Source organism: Drosophila sulfurigaster, chromosome 3 (genome assembly GCF_023558435.1).
Source record: "Drosophila sulfurigaster albostrigata strain 15112-1811.04 chromosome 3, ASM2355843v2, whole genome shotgun sequence".
Lineage (NCBI taxonomy): Eukaryota > Metazoa > Arthropoda > Insecta > Diptera > Drosophilidae > Drosophila > Drosophila sulfurigaster.
Window position 1 is genome coordinate 17,777,253 of NC_084883.1, and position 24,691 is coordinate 17,801,943.

Genomic DNA, 24,691 nt, shown 5'->3' on the forward strand with positions numbered 1-24,691 from the left:
TACAATAATTTAGTATTAGAATAATACCGCACTGTTTTGCTCTAATTCAAAATAGGTACCGGGTATCCCATGTCGAGCACACTCGGCTGTAGTTTTCTTACTTATTTATTACTTGTTTAAATGAGATTATAAATTTCGCATTGTCCATTTCCAGAATAGAATTTAATAATAAACTAATCTTCAACTTTAAATATGCTTGCTAAGTAACTGAAATTTCAGCTTTTATTCGATCACTTCTGAGATACACAGTTTTATATGAGCATCTCAAATTTACAAACTTGAGTAACAAATACTTTTAATGTAGTGTTCTAAAATATCGAAAAAAGAGAAAAGAACAAATTAATTGATGTGTAATGTATACTCACATTTGAGAATAAATGCGAAACCATTGAAAGTCTTTCAATTAGATGTTAATGTGCATTAAAACTTAGCACAAGAAGCTGATGTGAAATCAATTACCGAACGAGTCGAGTTTTTCAACAACGCAATGATGCAACAAATTAAAACGCATGTGAAGGAGGAGGGCTAATGAAAGGTTCTAAAGAAAACTGGGCCAAATATATTCGAATTCCTGATAGCTTGTCAGAGGGTTGAGGCGAAGGTTAAAGGGTTAACTCATAGACATTTGGAGTCTTTGCTGGCCCAGGGCGGAAATTGCCAAAAATGTGCCGAGCGGAACAAAAACAACAATAAAGTTGGAGCAAAAATTAAGGCAAGTGGAGTTAAAAGTTAAGCTAACAAATGAAGATGAGGCTGGGAATAGGATCGGCACATCCGTACGGCACGTCCTCCTCCATATGTGGGCCTATCCTATCACACACACACACACACACACTCTTACGAACATCAAACACACACACACGCGCTCGTACACACAGAAGGAGAAACTGAAGTCGGGCGCAATTTTACGCAACAACAAAAAGTTTAATTGAGGATAAACTTTGCTGCGTTTGCGCTGCTGTTGAAAATCAACCAACGTCGACATGGAAAATTTCTCAACTACGTTTGGCAGCGGGTAAGGGAGAGGGTTGAGAAATTCTATAGTAGAAGAGATGTATATGCCGCTTATCTTAGCTGTTTAAGTTTTCGCTTTCTACTCGTACTTTGCATCGCTGCTTGGCTCACTTTGTCGTTAGTTTTCTTTCCTTTGTTGCCCCAACCTCACAAAAGGGTAAACTTTAAGATTAAATTTTTGAGCACACGTCGATGCCAAACGAAATAAATGAATAAAGGAAGAGAAAAAAAGGAAATATCAAAAGAAATTGATGTGGACATTTATTGGTCGGTTGGATGCGCGTTTCCCAAGCTTTGTTTGCCAAAGCCAAATGAATGGCAAATATGGATGAAAAGCGCATGAGAAACGATCTGAACCTCAACCTCCGGGCTTGCAGTTCATATATGGCATACTATAAGTCGCTCTATGTAGACAGCATGCAAGTGAAAGGCGAAGGACAATGAAACACAAATGACCTGAATAAAACCGATGTACCACGATGTGCCACAAACAATTGGCTCTCAAGCCAATTTCCCCGACCGTTATGATGGCTGGTTAAACATGGTCAAAAATGGAATGACGAGAGAGTTTAAGTGATTCAAATACTCTTTTGCAATTTTCATTTGTATTAATTGGGATATATAACCAGCGAATATCGTATTTAATTATACATCAGTTTAAACTACAGTATGAATTTAATGAAATAGGTTGATGAGAAGGTTATTCAAATAAATGGAAATTATTCGAATGTAAAAACTTTAACTTTACAAAGCTCATATTTAAATCTAGAAGGTAAGTTATTTAAAATTTAATGATTATCAAATTATAGTTATATATTATATATATATATATTTCTTTTATGTGACAAACTGATTAAAAGCAGTAAGTATTACTTGCTGATGTAGAGCATAAAAGTGACCAATACTGCGGTCTAGACAAACAATGGAATCAATTTATACTTTTTTTTTTGGTACGAAGTTGAACGATTTTTATTAAAGGCTATCAGTCATTGAACATACACGCTGTTAATCCTTGCCGGACTTTGGCTCTTACCACAATGCGGGCGCTGCGGCATAGCTCAAGGGAGCTGCTCCAAAAGCCAATGGGGCGGAGTATTTGGCAAAGACAGGTGCTGCATAGGGATGCGCCAAGGGAGCCGCAAATGGAGCTGCCAAAGGAGCCGCAACTGGGGCCACAGCTCTGACAACTGGTGCAGCGATGGGAGCGGCAAATGGAGTGGCAATTGGTGCAGCCAAAGGAGCAGCAACTGGTGCAGCGAATGGAGTAGCAATTGGTGCAGCAACTGGGGCCACTGAACGGAATAGTGGAGCAGCCAAAGGAGCAGCAACTGGGGCCACAGCTCTGACGACGGGAGCGGCGATGGGAGCAGCGAATGGAGTAGCAATTGGTGCAGCCAAAGGAGCAGCAACTGGTGCAGCGAATGGAGTAGCAATTGGTGCAGCCAAAGGAGCAGCAACTGGTGCCACAGCCCTGACGACTGGAGCAGCAACTGGAGCCACTGGCACTGGAGCAATCACAGGCGCCGCAGCGATGCCATTGAAGGTTCTGGCCACCACCTGGCTACTGGCAGCAGTCACCACGGGAGCAGGTGCCGCAATCACGGGAGCAGGTGCAGCAATCACGGGAGCTGCGAGCGGTGTGTGCAGAAATCCTGGCTTGGCGGCAACGCAGGCAATAAGAGCGAAGATGACAACGGCCTAAAATAGAATACATCAGAATTATTTATTTTTGACCACCAGAGAGTGGAATCAATATGAAAATACTAACGTATTTGAACATGTTGAATTGATTTGGTTGATTTGCTGACTTGGTTGTAGCTGTATGAAAGCGAATTGCTGACTGATATCAAGCTGATGTCATGCCACGCATATTTATACTCAAGTAGCCAAAGTATCGGCACATCGAGGCTACTTAACATGCGCCCTGCGTAGGGCTTTGTTGTCCGTTATAAGTGGCGGCATTATAATTGGACAAAGTGCTTAGATACCAGCAATGTCTTTGAGGGTCTCGCGTTGCAGCTGACAAAACCCGAAGGGCAACCAATTTCAACTGCCTTGACTAATTACCAGCAAAACTTATACAGTAAAGGCAAACATGCAAAACGCACTCGAATTGCCAAGAGTTAAAAAATGCACTTTATATCGAAAAACCCAAATATGACATATCTGACATAATTGCTATCAATAATAGTAGCTTGCCAACAATAAATAGCCAAAAACCTCGACCCACATTGCTCAATTTGTGAATGCAAAAAGTTGATTAAAATGTCAATTATAGAAAGATGAACGTTTTTTTTTAGGTGTTCTTCAGCAGGACTTTTCGAGATCAATTAAAAATTGGAATGAACATGAGTATTGGATTGGAGTGTTTTTATTTAATTTGTAAATAAATAAGATTATTTAATTTCATTGATATTTGAATAATATAAACGTTTTGTCATATTTTGTCCGACATAAAATGTGAAATTATAAATTTCTCTGCCATTCGTGAAATTTGAAGCATTATAATTAGATTCAAGAAACTTAATAATAACTCAAGGATCACTTCAATAGCACGGGATTCATTTTGCTCTACACGGGAATTCAATCATATTATAATAATTATTATAATATTATTATTATAATTAAATAAGAGAACTTCTAATCTTTCAAATAAAATCGACTTATGATCATAATATATGAGACGCTGTACAAGAAATGAATTGAAATGTATGTTAGAAACAAATTTTGTGATTAAAAATGTGTCTATTGAAATATATTTAAAGATACTATAATTGTTTTTGATAAGACTGAGTGCATTGCAAACTTGTGTTAAATTTTCGATTCAAGGGCTTTAGTTTCTACTATCCTACAAATTGCTTAAATTTATCTTGACATAAAGTATTTAAGAAATACAAAACCAACAAATATAGAAAGTTACAGCTTTAACGTATTTGCATATTTTGTTGAACATTTAATTGTTAAAGCTACGAATTGAATAAGTTGAGAGAGCAATATTTCAACAAGATGACACATACACACATGCAAACTCAAAACCTTTGCCATGTGCTAGCTCCAGGCAGTGACCTGACCTGGACGAGACCTGGAACAGTTCGGAGAAGTCAACCAATTAAACATTTTGAGCACGTACAGACGGGACAGCTAAAGCGAACTGAAAATTATTGCTCACACCCGACAACTGTTCGGGTCAGCAAAAACACACACAGTTGCACACACGCACACATACACACGCACACATCAACGAACACCACCCGCACAATTGGACGACAGAGTCTCGTTTGTTGACACAAAACTTTTTTCCTTTTGTTTTTGATTACCATTTTTTTTTTGGGTCAAGGTTGATGCAATCTGGGTTTTACTTTAGGTATTTTAAGGTTGACTGACACTCCGCACGTGTTCATATACAAATACAATAAATGAATTAATATACCGACATAATTAAAGCTAATAAACTTTGCATCACGTGCAGTAAATTTTCACCAATTTTAACAATTCTTGCAACACAATTCGGTGTTCTTTAACGACAAATGCAAGTGCGATAATCAGTGTTGTAAAACACATGTAAACAATCGATTAAAGCAGGCAAGGCACGAGTAGGCACGACTTGCGTGAAATGTGGTCGCAACGTGTCACGAGCAATAAAACAACGTGCTTATTACAGTTACAGTTAGACCTGCAAAGTCCGGTTTGTTATTGTTTTTGCTTGTTTTTCTTTTCGTTTCTTTGTTTTGCTTGGCTTCGCTTTACTTTGTCTGTGCGCTCTGCATGCTAATTTCTATTTTCGCTTGTTATTGTTACTTTTTGCGTTTTGTATTTTCTATAGCGCGTCCGTCACGTTCGTTTTGATTTGCTATAAAAATAAATCGAAAACGAAGACACGCAATCAAACAGAGTTTCGCTTTTAACGCCTCAACTCCAAAAAAGCAATCAGAATACACCCCCAACATGTTCAAATGCGTAAGTAACCAAAATTGTGATTTTTCAATGCCCACATCACCAATCACATTCTCTCTTTATACAGACCATTGTCATCTGCGCTCTGATCGCCTGCGTGGCCGCCAAGCCAGGATTGTTGCACGCTCCCCTGGTTGCGCCTGCCCCAGTCATTGCTGCTCCTGCTCCCGCTGTGGTCACTGCCACCAGTAGCCAAGTGGTGGCCAGAAACTTTAATGGCATCGCCACTGCGCCTCTGATTGCTCCCGTCGCCCCAATTGCACCAATTGCTGCTCCAATTGTTAGAGCTGTTGCACCTGTGGCTGCTCCTCTGGCTGCCGCAACGTTCACTCATCCGGCGGCTGCTCCTATTATTGCCAAGTATGCTGCTGCCCCTCTGGCTGCTCCATTTGCCTACAGCGCCCCACTTTCCTATGCGGCGGCTCCTGGCCCACTTTTTATTTAAGCCATTATTCCAACACTGTGATCATTTTGTATATGTAATTACGAATTTAAACTTAGAAATCAAATTAAAAATCGATTTAAATTTAAATTTGTCAATCAGTTTTTTTACTTATTTAGTTAAGAAATTAATTATATAATTGTAAACCCGATACCGATACGATAGAACTTTGTGGCTGAAAATTTAAATAAAAGTTATTAAATAAATACTTTTATGTCAGCGGAATAGAAATATCGATTTTATAGTCAACGTCCGAATTTTAATCAGACAGATACAATAAAAAATACAACATTTAAATATTAATTAATTTCTATGCTTACGTCAATTTATCAAAATCCATAGGAATTGTATTTGGAATTCTTTTATCTTCACTTTTCAGCTTGAGGCTCGAGGGTTTCCTACTTTATTGGACATTTAATTTCTATCATTTAAACATATAAGTCATTTAAAAAACAAAGTCAGTAGTTAACAATGTTAATGTACGTATTAACAGTAAATAACAAATTAACTCATCATTTAATTTTGTCACAACAGTTTAAACATTCATACAACGCATTTCCTATTGTGATGGGAACAGAAATACTATAAATCACATCCAATCAATAATTTTGATATTTACATATTTGAATGTTAAATTAATGTTTATTGCGCCACACAGTTGACACTGTGCATTTCCCCGTGACCTTGACATAATTACAAATTTTGTCCAAGAGCAAATTTAAAGCAAACAATTTGGTCACTTAGATGTCACGCAGCGGCCAACAGACGATGATGGAAACAGCTGCTGTCGGTGTTGACAATAATTTTAACGCGCTCTACGTGACTTGCACTTCAATTTGGCCAACAAGCTACGAGCCGAACGAGCCCTTGTTTTATGTGCCAGCTGTAAATCCAATTAGAAGACACCCAAGTGCACCCCGAGATAACTTAAGCTTTTAAGTTAGAAATGTTGATTTTTATTTTTCAGTTTGATCACAAGTTCTTACAACAGAACTGGGGCAGCAACGTGGTGAGCGGAATACGCCAAAGGGGCAGTCAAGGGAGAGCTGTACGCAAGAGGAGCAGCCAATGGAGAGCTGTAAGCCAGAGGAGCAGCAGCGTACTTGGCAATGACTGGAGCAGCCAACGGAGTAGCTACTGGAGCAATCACTGGAGCAGCTGCGATTCCATTGTAGTTGCGGGCAATCACTTGGCTGCTGGTTGCAGTCACATATGGAGCAGGAGCAGCAACAACGGCAGCTGGAGCAGCATAAGCCAATGGCTGGCTCAGAAGAACTCCAGGCTTGGCAGCGGCGCAAGCGATGACGGCGAAGATAACAACGGCCTGTGGATAAAATGGATTTATAATATATCCAAAGGATTATCTGGAAGCTGATCAACTTACGAATTTAAACATTTTGTTTTGTTTGTTGATTTGTTTACAGCTTGAAGACTGGAAATTGTTTGATGCCTTTTAGCAGCTTCACTCTGCAATTTATACAAAAACTGGGAATTTAACTTGACCTTAAGTCCAAATGTTTACAATTTGTAGGTGCCACGACGTGTTATACATTAAACAGTATTAAAAAATCTGAAGTACAAAATAGCGGAATGATAATGACTACAAAATGCAAAAGAAACCGTTAACTGGTCTTACGCATTTCAATGAACTAAAATGACTCACAAATGAATGAAGACTATTTTGAGTATAAGTACTCGACGATTGTTCAAGTTGGACATCAATCAGTTCACAGTTTCAACTAGAAGCAACACAACAAATCAATCCTCAACATGTTCAAATACGTAAGAAGGAATTGCATCCAAGTCAGAGACTTTCTTTTAACATCCTTTCATTGTAGGCTGTTGTCATCCTCGCCGTCATCTCCTGCGCTGCTGCCAAGCCTGGAGTTCTCCTGAACCAACCATTGGCTTATGCTGCTCCAGCTGCCGTTGTTGCTGCTCCTGCTCCATATGTGACTGCAACCAGCAGCCAAGTGATTGCCCGCAACTACAATGGAATCGCAGCTGCTCCTGTGATTGCTCCAGTTGCTACTCCGTTGGCTGCTCCAGTTGCTGCTCCAGTCATTGCCAAGTACGCTGCTGCTCCTTTGGCTGCACCCTTGGCTGCTCCTTTGGCATACAGCACTCCTTTGGCTGCTCCTCTTGCTTATAGCGCTCCTTTGAGCTATGCTGCTTCTGCACCACTTTTGATTTAAATTAATAAACTGTGATCCATAAACTACATATTACTGAAATATATTTGTCTATTTCTTTAATTTACAAGTATCGTTCAATCCGCCAATATATTTTTAAATCCTTTTGATTTTTGATATTTAGTCATCTTATTTGCCACATCATGAAAATTAAAAGCTTCTCATTTCTGTGGTAATTCAGATTTAGTTGATGAACTAAGCTAAATCTTGATTAAGTAAATAATCCAATACCAAATTCCATTTAGTGACTCTTGATAAATCAATTTAATTGCTGATGAGAGGATATGTATAACATTGTTTGCTTACAATTTATGATTAAAGTTCTGTCAGGTTATAAAAAACAAAAATATCGAATTTTAATAAAATCAATTATATAATTATTAATATTATTTGACTCAAATAAAAATATTGTTATAAATAAAATAAAAGTTCGTTTCTATAAAACTGCGACTAAATGTAGTGCGGACACTTTTCCAAATAATTTCGCTGTGTGGACAAATGATGAAGATGCATTTATGTACATCAAGATTAAAAAACCTTGCCAACATATCGGAAATGCATAACGCATAAAAAAGAACTTAATACAAATTTCGAAAAAAAAGTAAATTAATATCAACTTGGACACTCCGCTTAACCGAGTGAGAGTTCCATACCGAAAAGCCTCTACCAAAGCGAATATTCACATCTTCGCATATGAGTTCATTAAACTCAATACACCTTGAAAAAAGGCACTTGCGACCTTGACATAAATGTTTGCATACATTTCGAACCCAACGCATCTTCAACACAAACCAATTTTGTGTATTGTACGTGAGGTGCATTCAAATTTAAAATAATTGTTGATTTCCCTTGCCCTGAAGCCGACAATCCAAAAATTACAACGCAAATACCAATAAGAAATCTATGTTATGTTTTCAGTTGTTTATTTTAAATCAATGGACTAAAGTTCTTACAGAAGAACTGGAGCCGCTGCAGCAGTGTAGGCCAATGGAGAGCTGTAGGCAAGAGGAGCAGTCAGAGGAGCGCTGTAAGCCAGAGGAGCAGCCAATGGAGAGCTGTAAGCCAGAGGAGCAGACAGAGGAGCAGCCAGAGGAGCAGCAGCGTACTTGGCAATGACTGGAGCAGCAACTGGAGCAGCCAACGGAGTAGCAACTGGAGCAATCACTGGAGCAGCTGCGATTCCATTGTAGTTGCGGGCAATCACTTGGCTGCTGGTTGCTGTCACATATGGAGCAGCAACAACGGCAGCTGGAGCAGCATAAGCCAATGGTTGGTTCAGGAGAACTCCAGGCTTGGCAGCAGCGCAGGCAATGACAGCGAGGATGACAACACTTGGATTCATTTGTTAATATCAAAAAGGTTAAGGTCGTAATTTTCTTGTCATTATCATAACCAATGCGACATATTAATTTATTTATGGTCTAACTAATCGTTAACACACAACTTCACCTGTGTGTAATTTTTTTTTTTAGCATATGGTTATTACTTAATTTCATGTAGTTCTCTGTCAGTTTATATGTCTTTCCGTCCAGCGTAGATTTTTGATATACAAAAAAGTAACTGAAGTTTTTAAGATTCCTTAAAATTTTGGGGGCGATCAGATTAAGAATTCTGAACTTTTCTAAGAAATTAGATTTTACTGCAAAAACTGCTATTGGTAAAGCGAGTTAATTACTTGGATAAACAGTTGAGTATATTTGTATCTAAATGTATGTAAAGCAATTTATATGTTTTACTATATAGACGGTATATTATTTTGGTATTTTGGATCGTTTACGATATCTTCGTACTGTTTTTTCTTTATTCAAAATGGGTAGTTTTATGATTTTATTACAAACTAATCTGCCAAATTATTAGTACCCACTTTATTTAAAAATTAATGGCTTCCGAAATCATTTTAATATGGCAACAATTTCGTAAACAAAGCGCATCTTGTGTTAAGAAAATCTCAGATAGAATATAAAACAAGTAAGAAAGTTACAGTCGAGTGTGTTCGACTGTGAGATACCCGCTACCCATTTTTAATAAAGGCAAAATATTGCGGTATTATTTGCAAAATATACCGAAAATACTAAAAATATACCAATACACCATTCAAAATATACCATAGACGGCACAATATACCAGAATGTCGGGCAAAGCAAATTAGACCCCTAGTAAGTAGGCCTTTTTGCCCACACAAAAGTATTTCTTTAACAACTTCGACAATTTTTATCTGATCGCAAGCAAGATCAAGATAAAATATCAGGAATCATAAATACTATAGTAATTATTGTATATACCAAAATTTGAAACTCTAGCTTTAAAATTACGCTTGTTATTCGATTTTTTTGATTTGGGGGGGCGGAAGTGGGCGTGTCAAAAACTTGAAACAAACTTGATCTGCGTGCAAACATAACAAATACCGTCGAAAAAAGCTCTATCCCTTATATTCTTTGAGATCCAGTGTTTCATACGGACAGACGAACAGACGAACATGGCTATATCGTCTCGGCTGTTGACGCTGATCAAGAATATATATACTTTATAGGGTCGGAAATGCCTCCCTTCTAACTGTTACATACATTTCCTGCCGGCACAAAGTTATAATACGGGTATAAAAATATGCAAACTGTCCTATGTACAAAATGCATAGCACTAGCCGTTTGTACTACAAATTTAAAATCAATCAAACCACGACTAAGATAAAACGTGATCAAATTAAATATGAAAAAAAAAACATATTTGTATTTCTTGTTATTTGAAAGCCTATTGAAAATGGTTGAATTCCTAGCTTGTTTGAATTGATTGATCTGTAGAGAAAACATTTTATGGCATATCAAATTAAACTGTTATTTATGATGTCACCATCGACAAATTATGTATTGTTAACATTTGGTCAAGAAGTTTGTTGAAAATGTCGCGTTGTGAAATAAATTATTGCCTAACTCGCACAACTATTTAATAAAATTTGTCATTTCTAAAAGAGGTACACTTATATTTTGTTTATAGATTACGAATCACAGTTTATTAATTTAAATCAAAAGTGGTGCAGAAGCAGCATAGCTCAAAGGAGCGCTGTAGGCAAGAGGAGCAGCCAAAGGAGTGCTGTAAGCCAAGGGAGCAGCCAATGGAGCAGCAGCGTACTTGGCAATGACTGGAGCAGCAACTGGAGCAGCCAATGGAGTGGCAACTGGAGCAATCACTGGAGCAGCAGCGATTCCATTGTAGTTGCGGGCAATCACTTGGCTGCTGGTTGCAGTCACATATGGAGCAGGAGCAGCAACAACGGCAGCTGGAGCAGCATAAGCCAATGGTTGGTTCAGGAGAACTCCAGGCTTGGCAGCAGCGCAGGCAATGACAGCGAGGATGACAACAGCCTACAATCAAAGGATGTTAAAAGAAAGTCTCTGACTTTGATGCAATTCCTTCTTACGTATTTGAACATGTTGAGGATTGATTTGTTGTGTTGCTTTTAGTTGAAACTGTGAACTGATTGATGTCCAACTTGAACAATTGTCAAGTATTTATACCCAAAATAGTCTTCATTCAGTTGTGAGTCAGTTTACTTCATTGCTATGCGTAAGACCAGTTAACGGTTTCTTCGCATTTTGAAGTCGTTATCACTCTGTTATTTTACTTCAAGTCATTTAACACTGTTTAATGTATAACACGTCGTGGCACCTACAAATTGTAAACATTTGGACTTAAGGTCAAGTTAAATTCCCAGTTTTTGTATAAATTGCAGAGTGAAGCTGTTAATAGGCATCAAACAATTTTCAGTCTTCAAGCTGTAAACAAATCAACAAACAAATCAATATGTTCAAATTCGTAAGTTGATCAGAGTCTAGATAATCCTTTGGATATATGTTATTATAAATCCATTTTATCCACAGGCTGTTGTTGTCTTCGCTCTCATCGCCTGTGTTGCTGCCAAGCCTGGAGTTCTTCTGAGCCAGCCATTGGCTTATGCTGCTCCAGCTGCCGTTGTTGCTGCTCCTGCTCCATATGTGACTGCAACCAGCAGCCAAGTGATTGCCCGCAACTACAATGGAATCGCAGCTGCTCCAGTGATTGCTCCAGTTGCCACTCCGTTGGCTGCTCCAGTTGCTGCTCCAATTGCTACTCCATTCGCTGCTCCTCTGATCGCAAAGTACGCTGCTGCTCCATTGGCTGCTCCTCTGGCGTATCATGCTGCTCCCTTGGCGTACTCTTCACCACTTTTGCTGTAAGATGTTTTTTCACAGCAGGCAATGACTGATTTCAAGTTGAATAAAAAACTCGACGACTGATCCACTAAGCTGGCAAAATGCTTTTCTATCGCTAGGGCTTCACACTTACATACTCGCATACATACCATCACCCACACACACACATATCCATGCACATGCTTATCCTTTTGACTGACTTTTCCTCATGGGTTTTTGTTAGTTTCGGGTATTTATCTGAATCGCTTTCATAGCGCATTTCATGCATTGATGCACAATTTAAAAAGTCATTTTTGCACTCGCGCATGCTGATGGACGATAAAATCCTTTTTCCAAGAAAAGTGGCAAAATCCTTGGCATATGCTATCGCCCACGACCTTAGCGCCAGACGTGTGACAGGATTTATGCTATGCTGAAGCCCAGGATTTGTTCATGCATTTGCTTTTTCCCAACGCTGCAAGGAAACCTTTGCTAGGCGCCTATAATTTGATTAGGTGCAACAAGTGAAGTTGTTTGTAATTAGAAATAAAACAACAATGTCAGCAACTGCGTAATTGAATTTACCATCCAAAACTGTAACCATAATCAAAAGCCAAAACTACAGGAGTAGGAAAAACCCGTGTGACTTTCGCGTGCTCGTCTATATAATTAAAAGTTTACCCTCTCGTTTGCCAAGCGAGATGCGCATCGCCCATTTTTGGTATGTTTCGTGTTTTCATGTTTTTTGTTTGCCATTTGTAATTGCTGTTAATGGCAAAAACAAGCAAAGCTGCGCAGTGCACGGACAATGCTAACCGAGGAAAAACAGCAAACGACAAGCGACGAGTAAACACTAATTCAACAGCTCACAACGTGACACGGATTTTGCATTAAAAAATACTCGCATCCAACTCGCCAAATCTCTGGAATAGCTCTAGTAGATGTTGCCTACAAACATCACAATGAATTGTCATGGCAGACGCAGGACTCTGAGAACTACAGGAACGAAGAAGTATGAATATAAATATGAACATGAGTATGAGTTGTTTATGTGTGGGTCATGTTCATGTCTCTCGTAGACCAACGAAAATTGTTAAATAATGACGTTGATATTTGTTAACATTTTTAGGTTTATGCGGTTTTCTTCATATGTGTTGAAAATACCACGATTTCACAGAATATTTAATACAAATTTATACCAAAGAGTATGTGTTTATTTTAACATATTCGAGGAATATCAAATTTTCATTTCAATATCAATTTTTGTACACTTTGTTAAATGCACTTAATTATTTTAAATTATTTACAAAATAAATTCTCTGGGTGTAAAATGTAAAATAATGCATAAGAATCAATGTACAAAAGGCTATCATTAAGTTTAATGGAAACTGTTTTCTTCTCAACTAATACTAATACTTTGAAGAAGTGCAACATTAAGAATTTCAAAGAATATTTAAAAATTAGGAATGCAATTATTTTATTCTTCCTCAATTTTGATAAGGATAAACTTTGGCATTATGTTTTATATACAAATTGATATAGATATAATGAGTTATTAGCAATTTATGGATGCTCGGTGAGTCTCTCTCCTAATGAGCAACGCAAGCGCTGCGTGTTCGGCATCTTGTGACCCGTCTTATCCGCGCCTTTCTTCATTTAGAGTCAAGGCGCCTGTCTGTTCTGCCTGTCGCTAATTAGGCTAAGCAAATTATGCAATATGATTAATAGAGAGCACGGGAAAGCAATTAACTTTTTGCGATAAACAGCCAAGAGAGAACAATTAATGCGCTCCTGATTTGCCAGCAGATTTATTTGTTCTCTCCACTCCAACTCGGTGGAAAATGAAATGGACAGGACCAAAAGCGACGGGTGGCATCGTAGCGGCAGGATGCCGAATGGCACCTTTCGTATTTTACAATTCACGTAGTGACATTTGCATTTTTGATTACTTCAATATTTGCTGCATTGCTTTTTGTTTATTGCGAGGTGTTGAGTATCATTTTATATATTTTTTTTCCCCAGCTTTATTTTGGGGTGCGGGATTTTTGAAACGTGTCGTGCAAATCAAAAAGCACGAGCCAGGGGGAAGGGGAAGGGAGCACGCGTCTATTTAAATTGGCAGACGAAAGGTCAGTTGGCTTTAAAAATTTTCCCAGTCGGTCTTTTTGGGTTATTTCTTTATGCAAATCATGTGGGCGGCGTAACAAGGGCGTGATAAGGTTTGATTATGTTGCTGCTGCTGTTTATTATTGTTGTTGTTAATATTGCTGTGGCTTTTGGCCAGCTTTTCGGTACGGTTCGAACTCTGCTTCGGTTTTGAGTTTTTGTTTTTCTTCTTGTTGTTACTCGCAGTGTCATTTGCTTAATTTGTTTGTTGCGCTTACAGCCAAAAAAAATCAATCAAAACCGTTTTGAGACTGAAGACAATGGCCAAAAAAAAAACAACAACAACAAAATAAATGAGGAAAAAGCAAAGTTCATGCAACCCGGGACAATGAGCCATGTATTATATTTCCAGGCAATTGTTTATGCGCACCGAAAGTTCCCCAACAAAAAGTCGCCGCCATTTAATTGATGATGGTTCAAGGGGGCAAGAGAAAAGAAAGGTTGTCCTTTAGAGGGATGCGGTTACATTGTGGCAGCTGCCTTAAAAATCGTGCTCAAGCAGCTAAACCTTAAAAGAAATATGGCAAAAAATGGGATCCACTCGCCAAGTAAAACTCTCCTTCCATGCTTTGCTGTGAGTGGGCGGCGGGATTCAGGATTCAGGGACGATTCAGGACGCTCGGCGCTGACGTGTTTGCCGCATCTCAGCTTCTGCTCTTGCTGCTTCGGCTGCAGCAGCCAAAGAGCCACACTTAACCTTGGCTGTATACGGCCGAGGACACGCCACTTAACTTATGAATTAAATTCCAGCTCTCGGCGAATCCTAAAGCCAGTGATGGTTTATTTTACGGCCAGCACTCGCAACTTTAACCCAAAAAGCTCCATGAGGCTATCAGGCCAACTGCTAAAGCTACGACTCTCTCATTCGTGCTCAGTGAGAGAGCTTTTCCTTTGGTTTTCCATTCAGCACTCTCTTAGGCCTCAAAGCTGTGATTGCAGCGCTCTTACGTCTGATGTAAAAGAGTGAGGCTAAGAAAATGTTTCATTGTGGATTACATTTCTTGTGTTGAGGTGCTATGAATATTGTATTCTTTAAATATGATTTTTTTTTTTTGGGGTATTTTCTAAATATTATTAAAATGTATATACATATGTGATATTTTGATTTATTTTTTGTAAGAATAAGTATACGTCATACACAACATTTTATTTTTTCTTAAAGTCCTGACTGAATATATATGGATATAGTAATAACACTATTATTACTTTTAAACCCGCTAACTTTACAGTAAATGCCCTTCTGTCTGTCTGTCCATATGAACACTCAGATCTAAAGCTAGTTATATCAACGTAACAAATATAAATTTCGGTATTTTAATATTGTATTTAGTATAGTATTTTAATGATAATACCACATACTTGGCTTTGAACTTTTAGCTCATGTTTATATTACCTTTTCGATATAATTTCTAGTTATTTTATTATTTTGTTACTTATTTAACCAAAAAGCTGAGCTTGATTTCTTTGTATATTCTACTGACATAAAATGGCTTGTTTAGCTAACTTTTAATAATAATTCACCAATTAAAAATTGCATATGTATTCAAGAGTAAATTTTCAAATATTATAAATTGAATTTTCTACACTAAGAATTAATTTGAAATATGTTACTTTGAGCATTAACAGTTGGCATGAGTGTGTTTTTGTGTAAAAGTTGTTGATAAAAAAAGCTGTTTAACTCAAAAATTAGAAACTTTTTGCTAGAGTCTGTAATGCATTTAAAACTTCACATGGCTTTTGATTGGGACACTATTTCTTAGACGTTAGCTTGGATTCTAGGTACACAGAGACATACAGAGTCAGGTAGTTAAAACTTTTAAATTGAGCATGGGTGGCCAGAATCATTTGTGATTTTTTTATTTTCTCCTTTTTTTATGTTTTATTTTTTGTTTGTTTGGGTGCTGGAGAGGATCTGTCTGCCCAAAAGTTGCAGTTACGGCAAAAGTGCTCTGTCACTGCTCATTTGTTGCTAATAATTATAAAAGTTTATACAGTTCCCCAAGTCGCATATGTACACAGAGAGAGAGAGACACACATTTCCCATATACCAAAATGGTGTACACCAAAAAAGTTGCAGACAGTTTGTCTATCTGCAGCATTGCTGTCGCTGCTGTGTTGCAATTGGAGATGGGATAGAAAAGAATGCTTGGGGAGGGAGAGAGGTAGAAGAAGTGAGCAAAAGTTTAGCGCCGTTTGCAATTGTTTAGTTTAGCTACATTTGCTGTTGATCAAAATGTTTGTAAAGTTTTTTAGTGTGGGTCTAACAATAACTGCTGCCTCCGATTACACTAGGAAAATGGCCAAAAAAGAGAAGTGGAAAATATGTATGTGATGCTCAAACTGTTCAACTCAAATAGTTTTCAACAGCGGCAGCCTAAAAGCAAGAGAGATATTAAATTTTTATTTGCTTACTCATAACAATTGTGAATTCGGCTTTGCTTGTTGTTCTCAGCCTTTTGGGCATGCCCCGATTACTTTGTTAGCCATAAGTCATTTTGCTTTGGCCCGCAGCCAGAGACTTTCGACTCTGCCTCCGGACTTGAGACTCAGGTTCCGTAAGTTTCAATATTATTCTTTTTTTATATTATATTTTGCAAACAAGTCCAACAATGGCAGCGCCAAATTGCCCTAAAAGCCTTTTCAAGTCAAAGTTTTGCCTGTTTGCGCATAATTATTTAGTTGTGACATCGCAAGCGAACAGTTAAAAAGAATAAACAATATTTAAATGGAAAACTATCGAAAACATGGCCGGCAATTATAAAATACTTTTACAGTACAATTGTTGTCTTAATACAATTATTGGAATAAAGTGATTGGACTTTTATTTAATTATTTGTTCTAGAGTTTACCGATTCATATTCCATTCATAGGGCTGCCATTCTACAAATGTATTTACACATCGTTTTTGCGTTTTGCAACACCAAATTAATCGATAAGGATTTCGATATTTTTAAGTGTTTGGGTTCGATTGCAGCTATTACTATAGAAAACTTGCTTTTAAAGCACCAGAAAAATATTTTTTTTATTATTTGAATTCAGAAATATTTTAATGTTCTTTCCGTACTGTCATAACATTTATTTCTTATTGGTGTTGGGTTTTCGACCTTGCGGCTTCTTAACATCATCTTCACTGGACTCATCGGTGTCCACAAACGGATTATTCTTATCCTGCTCGGTTGTTTCTTGCTTTGTGGAATTACGAGCGATGAGCATTAATTTGAGAATTTCCATTTGGGTGTTCAGCATGTAAGAGACAGCCAGCACGTGTTCAATGCGATCTCTGTACTCAGCCTGCAAGGTTTCTTCATCCTTGGGCGGCGGCGGCTTTTGACGACTGGCAGATATCACTTCTCGTTTGCGGTGTAGTTTCGATTTCGCCGACAATTCGCGACGATCCAACTTGCGTTTTATGTTCTCAGCCACAGTTCGATCATTGCGTATATACGGCTTTCGCCACCAGGGCAACTTTCTCAGAAAGAATTCGAAAAAGCCATTATATTCGACACGCAGGAATTCAAAGAAACTAATTCGCCTCTTTGTTTGGGCATCACGAACAGCGCGAGCTGTTTGAAAATAATCGGCAATGGTTGTAATCAAGACATTCATTAGCAAAATGGCCACAACAAATCCCATCATGGCATACAGCAAAATGCCCAAATAGAAGCCACCATACAAGACCTCCTTTGGATTAATCGTAGTGCTGAAGCCACAGGCAAAGCACAAGGTGGTCATGATGCTTGTGATTACACGCAAAAAATGCACCGAATTGTTGCCATTAATTATGACAAAGGCAATGCCAAATGCCATCAGAGTAATCATAATCATCGCGATAGTCATCGCAAACGCCTTCCAGGCCAGAGCAAATGTCTGCGTGAAGAGTAGAAACACCTTGGAGAACTGGAGAACTCGCCACAAACGCAGCGTCGTCAGACAGATGAGGAAACCAATTAATATCGTGGTCAAGCTGTGCAGTCGAGCCGGTGCATGGAAATTCAAGTACTCCAATTTGTTGGCACCCTCCAGTCGCTTCAGCAATCCGTGCACAATCGTTGATCGCACCAACATCAAACCGATCACCAACACATTCAGCACAATAATGATAAGATCCATTTTGTTCCAGAAACTCTTGATTTTCACCGGCGTATACCAGACTGTTCTCACAAATGCATAGCTAAACTGCAGCACAACAATAATATAAATCACCAGCACAATTATGCTGCCGAACGATAGTTGTTCCAACTCTTCGATGAGCCTCACGCTGTCGCAATCAACTTTAGGTATGATACTGCCAAACGGTGTATTCTCCACTCGCAGCGTGCAAACACTGAACATATTCGCATCCACGTTGTAGAGTGTAAAGTCGAGGAACACAACCGATGTATTGTAGTTGAGCCAATTGTATTCCGAGAGAAAGTCAAGGATCTTCATCGAGTTCTGTTTGTTTCTGGCCAACAATGTGACATAGCCTCGCAACTCGGGATAGTTTTGAAAGTAACCCACATGATCAAAGTTCATCAGAATGGTATCCATCAGGTCGGAGTGATCATCGATGGGCAACCACGGCTCGTAGATACGCCAATACTTGTCCGCATAGTGCAGACGTCGATAGGGCAGCTCCCAGTTGGGCATATACTTGAGATTGGAGAACTCGGGATCATTCCATCCGAATTGTTCCTTAATCAAACGCAGTTGCCGCAATCGCGCCACGCCCAGCATCTTGTTTGGCTCACTGTGCACCCAATAATTGAAGCCCGTGTCCTCATCATCAGAGTCAAAGGCAGTGACCAGCGAGGACTGCACAAAGTCAAACAGTTGATTCAGATGGTAGACATTTTTCAATCCCATGTAGTCCGTGTGATTGTCCGTGAAGAGTCGTTGGAGCATTTTCGTATTGTGATAGAGCAATTCATCACGATGCACGAGCACCATTAAGGTTAGCACCAGAAAATACTTGCCATAGAGGAAAAGATCTTCGACAATCAATTTGTACTCATCATTTAGAGTGTAATCGCGATAACGCTCATTGATCAGCATCTGAACTCTTAAGCCAGGCAATCGTTGCTTTAGAAAATCCAAGCGATTGTATTTCTCATCTTCCTCAGGCTCGTAGGGACTATACTTGGGTATTTTTGAGGGCCAAGTGGCCTCGTCAATAGCGAATAGAATGAATTTGATTGGCTCTGCGATTATCATTTGAAAGAGCAGCACAATCACAATCGAAACCAGCATGTTCTTCAAGTGCTCCGTTTCATGTTCAACGCCTGCAAAGTAATATGCCACGCCCACGCAGCACAAAATTATGAACACGGTCAGGAGGAAAAACAGTAGTCGACTTGATTTCTTTTTCATTATTCAATTTGCAATTTATCGATCCAATTATTTCCTCTTGCTAAACAATTGCTAGGAAGTTAACTCAGGAAGTGAAATAAAATAGAATTTGCTTCCGTTAAGCAAGTTTCGATTGCCCAAACAAAGTTGTCGTGATTGAATAAACACTCTAAGCAACTATTTCGGAAATAAATAGCAAAGTCGACCCTGCTCTACTCTTAAAGTTTTTGCCACCACGTCATGAATATAATTGACAAATTAATAATACGCATAGCAATGGCAAAAATGTTAAGTGACTAAGGCAAAACAGCTTTTCCACTCTAGAGACAAAGGTTCTTCAAAAGGTATGCTGCACCTGCTGCCGTTGTTGCTGCACCTGCTCCATATGTGACAGCAACCAGCAGCCAAGTGATTGCCCGCAACTACAATGGAATTGCTGCTGCTCCAGTGATTGCTCCAGTTGCTGCTCCAGTTGCTGCTCCAGTTGCTGCTCCAGTCATTGCCAAGTACGCTGCTGCTCCATTGGCTGCTCCCTTGGCTTACAGCACTCCTTTGGCTGCTCCTCTTGCCTACAGCGCTCCTTTGAGCTATGCTGCTTCTGCACCACTTTTGATTTAAATTAATAAACTGTGATTCGTAATCTATAAACAAAATATAAGTTTATCTTTTCTAGAAATGGCAAATTTTATTTAATAGTTGTTGGAGTTAGGCAATAATTTATTTCACAACGCGACATTTTCAATAAACTTCTTGACCAAATGTTAACAATACACAATTTGTCGGTGGTGACATCATAAATAACAATTTAATTTTATATACCATAAAATGTTTTCTCTACAGATCAATCAATTCAAACAAGCTAGGAATTCAACCATTTTCAATAGGCTTTCAGATAACAAGAAATACAAATATGTATTTTGTTTTAATTTAATTTGGTCACGACTTATCTAAGTCGTCGTTTGATTTCAAATTTGTAGTCAAAATGGCTAGTGCTATGCGACTTCATTTTGTACATAGGACAGTTTGCATATCTTTTTATATTCTATCTGAGATTTTCTTAACATAAGGTGCGCTTTACAGGTTATATTGAAAGCCTAAACGATAAGACTTGGCCGCGTGAAATATTTAGGAAATTGTTGCCATATTAAAATGATTTCGGAAAGCCATTAATTTTTAAATAAAGTGGATGCAAATAATTTAGCAGAAAAGTTTGTCACAAAATCATAAAACTACAGAGGAGATATTCACCACCCATTTTTAATAAAGGAAAAACAGTACGAAAATATCGTAAACGACCCAAAATACCAAAATAATACGAGTATACCGACTATATAGTAAAACATATGAATTGCTTTATATGTATATATGCCTTTAGATAAAAATATACTAAACTGTTTATCCAAGTAATTAACTCGCTTTACCAATAGCAGTTTTTACAGTAAAATCTAATTTCTTAGAAAAGTTCAGAATTTTTCTTAATCTGATCGCCCCCAAATTTTAAGGAATCATAAAAACTTCAGTTACTTTTTGTATATCAAAAATCTACGCTAGACAGAGAACTACATGAAATGAAGTATTATCCAAATGATTGAAAAAAATTACACGCAGATGAAGTTGTGTGTTAACAGACTAGTTTGACCATAAATAAATTAATATGTCGCATTGTAAAAAAAATATTGCCGCCTTAACTTTTTTGATATTAACAAATGAATCCAAGTGTAATTAATCGATACCTTCACTACACTTTTGCATAGAGAGGCATATTTAAATGAAAACCATGTATATTTCATTAGCTCTGAAGAAGTAATTGACGCTCAACAAAAAGCCCGAAATGCAATTAAAGAAATATTTACTTTGTTTAGAAATGTTTATTTTAAATCGATAGAGTCAAGTTCTTACAGAAGAACTGGAGTAGATGCAGCAGTGTAGGCCAATGGAGAGCTGTAGGCAAGGGGAGCAGTCAGAGGGGCGCTGTAAGTCAGAGGAGCAGCCAATGGAGAGCTGTATGCCAGAGGAGCAGCCAGAGAAGCAGCAGCGTACTTGGCAATGACTGGAGCAGCAACTGGAGCAGCCAACGGAGTAGCAACTGGAGCAATCACTGGAGCAGCAGCGATTCCATTGTAGTTGCGGGCAATCACTTGGCTGCTAGTGGCAGTCACATATGGAGCAGGAGCAGCAACAACGGCAGCTGGAGCAGCATAAGCCAATGGCTGGCTCAGAAGAACTCCAGGCTTGGCAGCAGCGCAGGCGATGAGAGCGAAGATAACAACGGCCTGTGGATGGATTTATAATATTATATATCCAAAGGAGTATCTGGAAGCTGATAAACTTACGAATTTGAACATATTGATTTGTTTGTTGATTTGTTTACAGCTCGAAGACTGGAAATTGCTTGATGCCTGTTAACAGCTTCACTCTGAAATTTATACAAAAACTGGGAATTTAACTTGACCTTAAGTCCAAATGTTTACAATTTGTAGGTGGTACGACGTGTTATACATTAAACAGCATTAAACAGCATTTGAAGTATAAAATAACGGAATGACTACAAAGTGCAAGAGAAACCGTTAACTGGTCTTACGCATTTCAATGAACTAAAATGACTCACAACTGAATGAAGACTATTTTGGGTATAAATACTTGACAATTTTTCAAGTTGGACATCAATCAGTTCACAGTTTCAACTAGAAGCAACACAACAAATCAATCTTCAACATGTTCAAATACGTAAGAAGGAATTGCATCAAAGTCAGAGACTTTTATTCAACATCCTTTGATTTTAGGCTGTTGTCATCCTCGCCATTATCGCCTGCGTTGCTGCCAAGCCTGGAGTTCTTCTGAGCCAGCCATTGGCTTATGCTGCACCTGCTGCAGTTGTTGCTGCTCCTGCTCCATATGTGACAGCAACCAGCAGCCAAGTGATTGCCCGCAACTACAATGGAATTGCAGCTGCTCCAGTGATTGCTCCAGTTGCTACTCCGTTGGCTGCTCCAGTTGCTGCTCCAGTCATTGCCAAGTACGCTGCTGCTCCTCTGGTTGCTCCTCTGGCTTACAGCTCTCCATTGGCTGCTCCTTTGGCTTACAGCACTCCTTTGGCTGCTCCTCTTGCCTACAGCGCTCCTTTGAGCTATGCTGCTTCTGCACCACTTTTGATTTAAATTAATAAACTGTGATCCATAAACTATTACTGGAATATATTTGTCTATTTCTTTAATTTACAAGTATCGTTCAATCTGCCAATATATTTCTAAATCTTTTTGATTTGTGATATTTAGTCATCTTATTTGCCACATCATAAAAATTAAAAGCTTCTCATTTCTCTGGTAATTCAGATTTAGTTGATGAACTAAGCTAAATCTTGATTAAGTAAATAATCCAATACCAAATTCCATTTAGTGACGCTTGCTAAATCCATTTAATTGCAGATGAGAAGATATGTATAATATTGTTTTCTTACAATTTATGTTAAAGGTTCTGTCAAACAAAAATATTGAATTTTAATTAAAATCAATTATATGATTATTAATATTATTTGACTCAAATAAAAATATTGTTATAAATAAAATAAATGTTAGTTTCTTTAAAACTGCGACTAAATCTAGTGCGGACACTTTTCTAAATAATTTCGCTGTGCTTGAATTTGGGGAACAATGTGTGGACAAATGATGAAGATGCATTTATGTACATCAAGATTAAAAAACCTTGGCAACATATCGGAAATGCATAACTCATAAAAAAGAAGAGCTTAATACAAATTTCGAAAATAAGTTAATTAACATCAACTTGGACACTCCGCTTAACCGAGTGAGAGTTCCATACCGAAAAGCCTCTACAAAGCGAATATTCCTTCATTTTGTAAATTTCACATCTTCGAATATAAGTTCATTAAACTCAATACACCATGGAAAAAGGCACTTGCGACCTTGACATAAATGTTTGCATACATTTCGAACTCAACGCATCTTCAACACAAACCAATTTTGTGTATTGTACGTGAGGTGCATTCAAATTTAAAATAATCGTTGATTTCCCTTGCTCTGAAGCCGGCAATCCAAAAATTACAACGCAAATACCAATAAGAAATTTATATTATGTTTTCAGTTGTTTATTTTAAATCAATGGGCTAAAGTTCTTACAGAAGAACTGGAGCCGCTGCAGCAGTGTAGGCCAATGGAGAGCTGTAGGCAAGAGGAGCAGTCAGAGGGGCGCTGTAAGTCAGAGGAGCAGCCAATGGAGAGCTGTATGCCAAAGGAGCAGCCAGAGGAGCAGCAGCGTATTTGGCAATGACTGGAGCAGCAACTGGAGCAGCCAACGGAGTAGCAACTGGAGCAATCACTGGAGCAGCTGCAATTCCATTGTAGTTGCGGGCAATCACTTGGCTGCTGGTTGCTGTCACATATGGAGCAGGAGCAGCAACAACGGCAGCAGGTGCAGCATAAGCCAATGGCTGGCTGAGGAGAACTCCAGGCTTGGCAGCAGCGCAGGCGATGACGGCGAAGATAACAACAGCCTGTGGATAAAATGGATTTATAATATATCCAAAGGATTATCTGGAAGCTGATCAACTTACGAATTTGAACATATTAATTGTTTGTTGATTTGTTTACAGCTCGAAGACTGGAAATTGTTTGATGCCTTTTAGCAGCTTTACTCTGCAATTTATACAAAAACTGGGAACTTAACTTAACCTTAAGTTCAAATGTTTTAAATTTGTAGGTGCCCCGACGTGTTATACATTAAAGAGTATTAAACAACTTGAAGTACAAAATAACGGAATGATAATGACTACAAAATGCAAAAGAAACCATTAACTGGTCTTACGCATTTCAATGAACTAAAATGACTCACAACTGAATGAAGACTATTTTGGGTATAAATACTCGACAATTGCTCAAGTTGGACATCAATCAGTTCACAGTTTCAACTAGAAGCAAAACAACAAATCAATCTTCAACATGTTCAAATACGTAAGAAGGAATTGCATCTAAGTCAGAGACTTTTATTCAAAATCCTTTTATTACAGGCTGTTGTCATCCTCGCCGTCATCGCTTGCGCCGCTGCCAAGCCTGGAGTTCTCCTAAGCCAACCATTGGCTTATGCTGCTCCAGCTGCCGTTGTTGCTGCTCCTGCTCCATATGTGACAGCAACCAGCAGCCAAGTGATTGCCCGCAACTACAATGGAATCGCAGCTGCTCCAGTGATTGCTCCAGTTGCTGCTCCAGTCATTGCCAAGTACGCTGCTGCTCCTCTGGCTGCTCCTCTGGCATACAGCTCTCCATTGGCTGCTCCTCTGGCTTACAGCGCTTCTTTGACTGCTCCTCTTGCCTACAGCTCTCCATTGGCCTACACTGCCTCAGCGGCTCCAGTTCTGCTGTAAGAACAACACATAAAACGACTTATAATAAACATCCTTCCTTCCAAAAAAAAAA

At 38.6% G+C, this 24,691-nt stretch overlaps 13 protein-coding genes across 14 annotated transcripts; 6 read left to right on the forward strand and 7 right to left on the reverse strand.

Annotated features, from left to right (window-relative positions):
- Window positions 1-1,737: 1,737 nt before the first annotated feature.
- On the reverse strand, window positions 1,738-2,809 carry LOC133845051 (calphotin-like). The gene is made up of 2 exons (XM_062279387.1): window positions 2,783-2,809; window positions 1,738-2,712 (listed from the first exon to the last, which is right to left on the reverse strand). The coding sequence occupies exons 1-2, from the start codon at window positions 2,792-2,794 to the stop codon at window positions 2,044-2,046; spliced, it is 681 nt and encodes a 226-aa protein (XP_062135371.1). The 5' UTR covers window positions 2,795-2,809; the 3' UTR covers window positions 1,738-2,043.
- A 1,763-nt stretch (window positions 2,810-4,572) lies between these two features.
- LOC133842888 (glutaconyl-CoA decarboxylase subunit gamma-like) lies at window positions 4,573-5,440 on the forward strand. 2 transcript variants are annotated; one of them, XM_062276181.1, is made up of 3 exons: window positions 4,573-4,699; window positions 4,838-4,971; window positions 5,036-5,440. In XM_062276181.1, the coding sequence occupies exons 2-3, from the start codon at window positions 4,960-4,962 to the stop codon at window positions 5,411-5,413; spliced, it is 390 nt and encodes a 129-aa protein (XP_062132165.1). In that variant the 5' UTR covers window positions 4,573-4,699; window positions 4,838-4,959; the 3' UTR covers window positions 5,414-5,440. The 2 variants fall into 2 exon arrangements, with proteins under 2 accessions (XP_062132165.1, XP_062132164.1); XM_062276180.1 differs by having other exon boundaries at window positions 4,665-4,971.
- A 924-nt stretch (window positions 5,441-6,364) lies between these two features.
- LOC133846196 (cuticle protein 16.5-like) lies at window positions 6,365-6,906 on the reverse strand. Its single transcript, XM_062281005.1, has 2 exons — window positions 6,795-6,906; window positions 6,365-6,734 (listed from the first exon to the last, which is right to left on the reverse strand). Exons 1-2 carry the CDS (start codon window positions 6,804-6,806, stop codon window positions 6,393-6,395), a joined length of 354 nt encoding a protein of 117 aa, XP_062136989.1. The 5' UTR covers window positions 6,807-6,906; the 3' UTR covers window positions 6,365-6,392.
- Window positions 6,907-7,081: 175 nt separating this feature from the next.
- Window positions 7,082-7,605, forward strand: LOC133846193 (cyclin-dependent kinase inhibitor 1C-like). Its single transcript, XM_062281002.1, has 2 exons — window positions 7,082-7,192; window positions 7,249-7,605. The coding sequence occupies exons 1-2, from the start codon at window positions 7,181-7,183 to the stop codon at window positions 7,603-7,605; spliced, it is 369 nt and encodes a 122-aa protein (XP_062136986.1). The 5' UTR covers window positions 7,082-7,180.
- Window positions 7,606-8,517: 912 nt separating this feature from the next.
- On the reverse strand, window positions 8,518-8,944 carry LOC133846189 (glutaconyl-CoA decarboxylase subunit gamma-like). The gene has a single exon (XM_062280997.1). It carries the CDS (start codon window positions 8,942-8,944, stop codon window positions 8,552-8,554), a length of 393 nt encoding a protein of 130 aa, XP_062136981.1. The 3' UTR covers window positions 8,518-8,551.
- A 1,637-nt stretch (window positions 8,945-10,581) lies between these two features.
- LOC133846195 (cuticle protein 70, isoforms A and B-like) lies at window positions 10,582-11,237 on the reverse strand. The gene is made up of 2 exons (XM_062281004.1): window positions 11,018-11,237; window positions 10,582-10,961 (listed from the first exon to the last, which is right to left on the reverse strand). The coding sequence occupies exons 1-2, from the start codon at window positions 11,027-11,029 to the stop codon at window positions 10,617-10,619; spliced, it is 357 nt and encodes a 118-aa protein (XP_062136988.1). The 5' UTR covers window positions 11,030-11,237; the 3' UTR covers window positions 10,582-10,616.
- An 83-nt stretch (window positions 11,238-11,320) lies between these two features.
- Window positions 11,321-11,881, forward strand: LOC133846197 (larval cuticle protein F1-like). The gene is made up of 2 exons (XM_062281006.1): window positions 11,321-11,412; window positions 11,478-11,881. Exons 1-2 carry the CDS (start codon window positions 11,401-11,403, stop codon window positions 11,811-11,813), a joined length of 348 nt encoding a protein of 115 aa, XP_062136990.1. The 5' UTR covers window positions 11,321-11,400; the 3' UTR covers window positions 11,814-11,881.
- A 5,086-nt stretch (window positions 11,882-16,967) lies between these two features.
- LOC133846180 (polycystin-2-like) lies at window positions 16,968-19,407 on the reverse strand. The gene has a single exon (XM_062280983.1). The coding sequence runs from the start codon at window positions 19,281-19,283 to the stop codon at window positions 17,010-17,012; it is 2,274 nt and encodes a 757-aa protein (XP_062136967.1). The 5' UTR covers window positions 19,284-19,407; the 3' UTR covers window positions 16,968-17,009.
- A 131-nt stretch (window positions 19,408-19,538) lies between these two features.
- Window positions 19,539-19,927, forward strand: LOC133845846 (cyclin-dependent kinase inhibitor 1C-like). The gene is made up of 2 exons (XM_062280435.1): window positions 19,539-19,549; window positions 19,607-19,927. The coding sequence occupies exons 1-2, from the start codon at window positions 19,539-19,541 to the stop codon at window positions 19,878-19,880; spliced, it is 285 nt and encodes a 94-aa protein (XP_062136419.1). The 3' UTR covers window positions 19,881-19,927.
- Window positions 19,928-21,116: 1,189 nt separating this feature from the next.
- Window positions 21,117-21,727, reverse strand: LOC133846190 (cyclin-dependent kinase inhibitor 1C-like). Its single transcript, XM_062280998.1, has 2 exons — window positions 21,596-21,727; window positions 21,117-21,535 (listed from the first exon to the last, which is right to left on the reverse strand). The coding sequence occupies exons 1-2, from the start codon at window positions 21,605-21,607 to the stop codon at window positions 21,158-21,160; spliced, it is 390 nt and encodes a 129-aa protein (XP_062136982.1). The 5' UTR covers window positions 21,608-21,727; the 3' UTR covers window positions 21,117-21,157.
- Window positions 21,728-21,833: 106 nt separating this feature from the next.
- Window positions 21,834-22,493, forward strand: LOC133846192 (cyclin-dependent kinase inhibitor 1C-like). Its single transcript, XM_062281001.1, has 2 exons — window positions 21,834-21,989; window positions 22,046-22,493. The coding sequence occupies exons 1-2, from the start codon at window positions 21,978-21,980 to the stop codon at window positions 22,418-22,420; spliced, it is 387 nt and encodes a 128-aa protein (XP_062136985.1). The 5' UTR covers window positions 21,834-21,977; the 3' UTR covers window positions 22,421-22,493.
- Window positions 22,494-23,371: 878 nt separating this feature from the next.
- On the reverse strand, window positions 23,372-23,908 carry LOC133846191 (cuticle protein 70, isoforms A and B-like). The gene is made up of 2 exons (XM_062281000.1): window positions 23,833-23,908; window positions 23,372-23,772 (listed from the first exon to the last, which is right to left on the reverse strand). The coding sequence occupies exons 1-2, from the start codon at window positions 23,842-23,844 to the stop codon at window positions 23,395-23,397; spliced, it is 390 nt and encodes a 129-aa protein (XP_062136984.1). The 5' UTR covers window positions 23,845-23,908; the 3' UTR covers window positions 23,372-23,394.
- A 180-nt stretch (window positions 23,909-24,088) lies between these two features.
- On the forward strand, window positions 24,089-24,686 carry LOC133846194 (cuticle protein 38-like). Its single transcript, XM_062281003.1, has 2 exons — window positions 24,089-24,229; window positions 24,286-24,686. The coding sequence occupies exons 1-2, from the start codon at window positions 24,218-24,220 to the stop codon at window positions 24,637-24,639; spliced, it is 366 nt and encodes a 121-aa protein (XP_062136987.1). The 5' UTR covers window positions 24,089-24,217; the 3' UTR covers window positions 24,640-24,686.
- The last annotated feature ends 5 nt before the right edge of the window (window positions 24,687-24,691 follow it).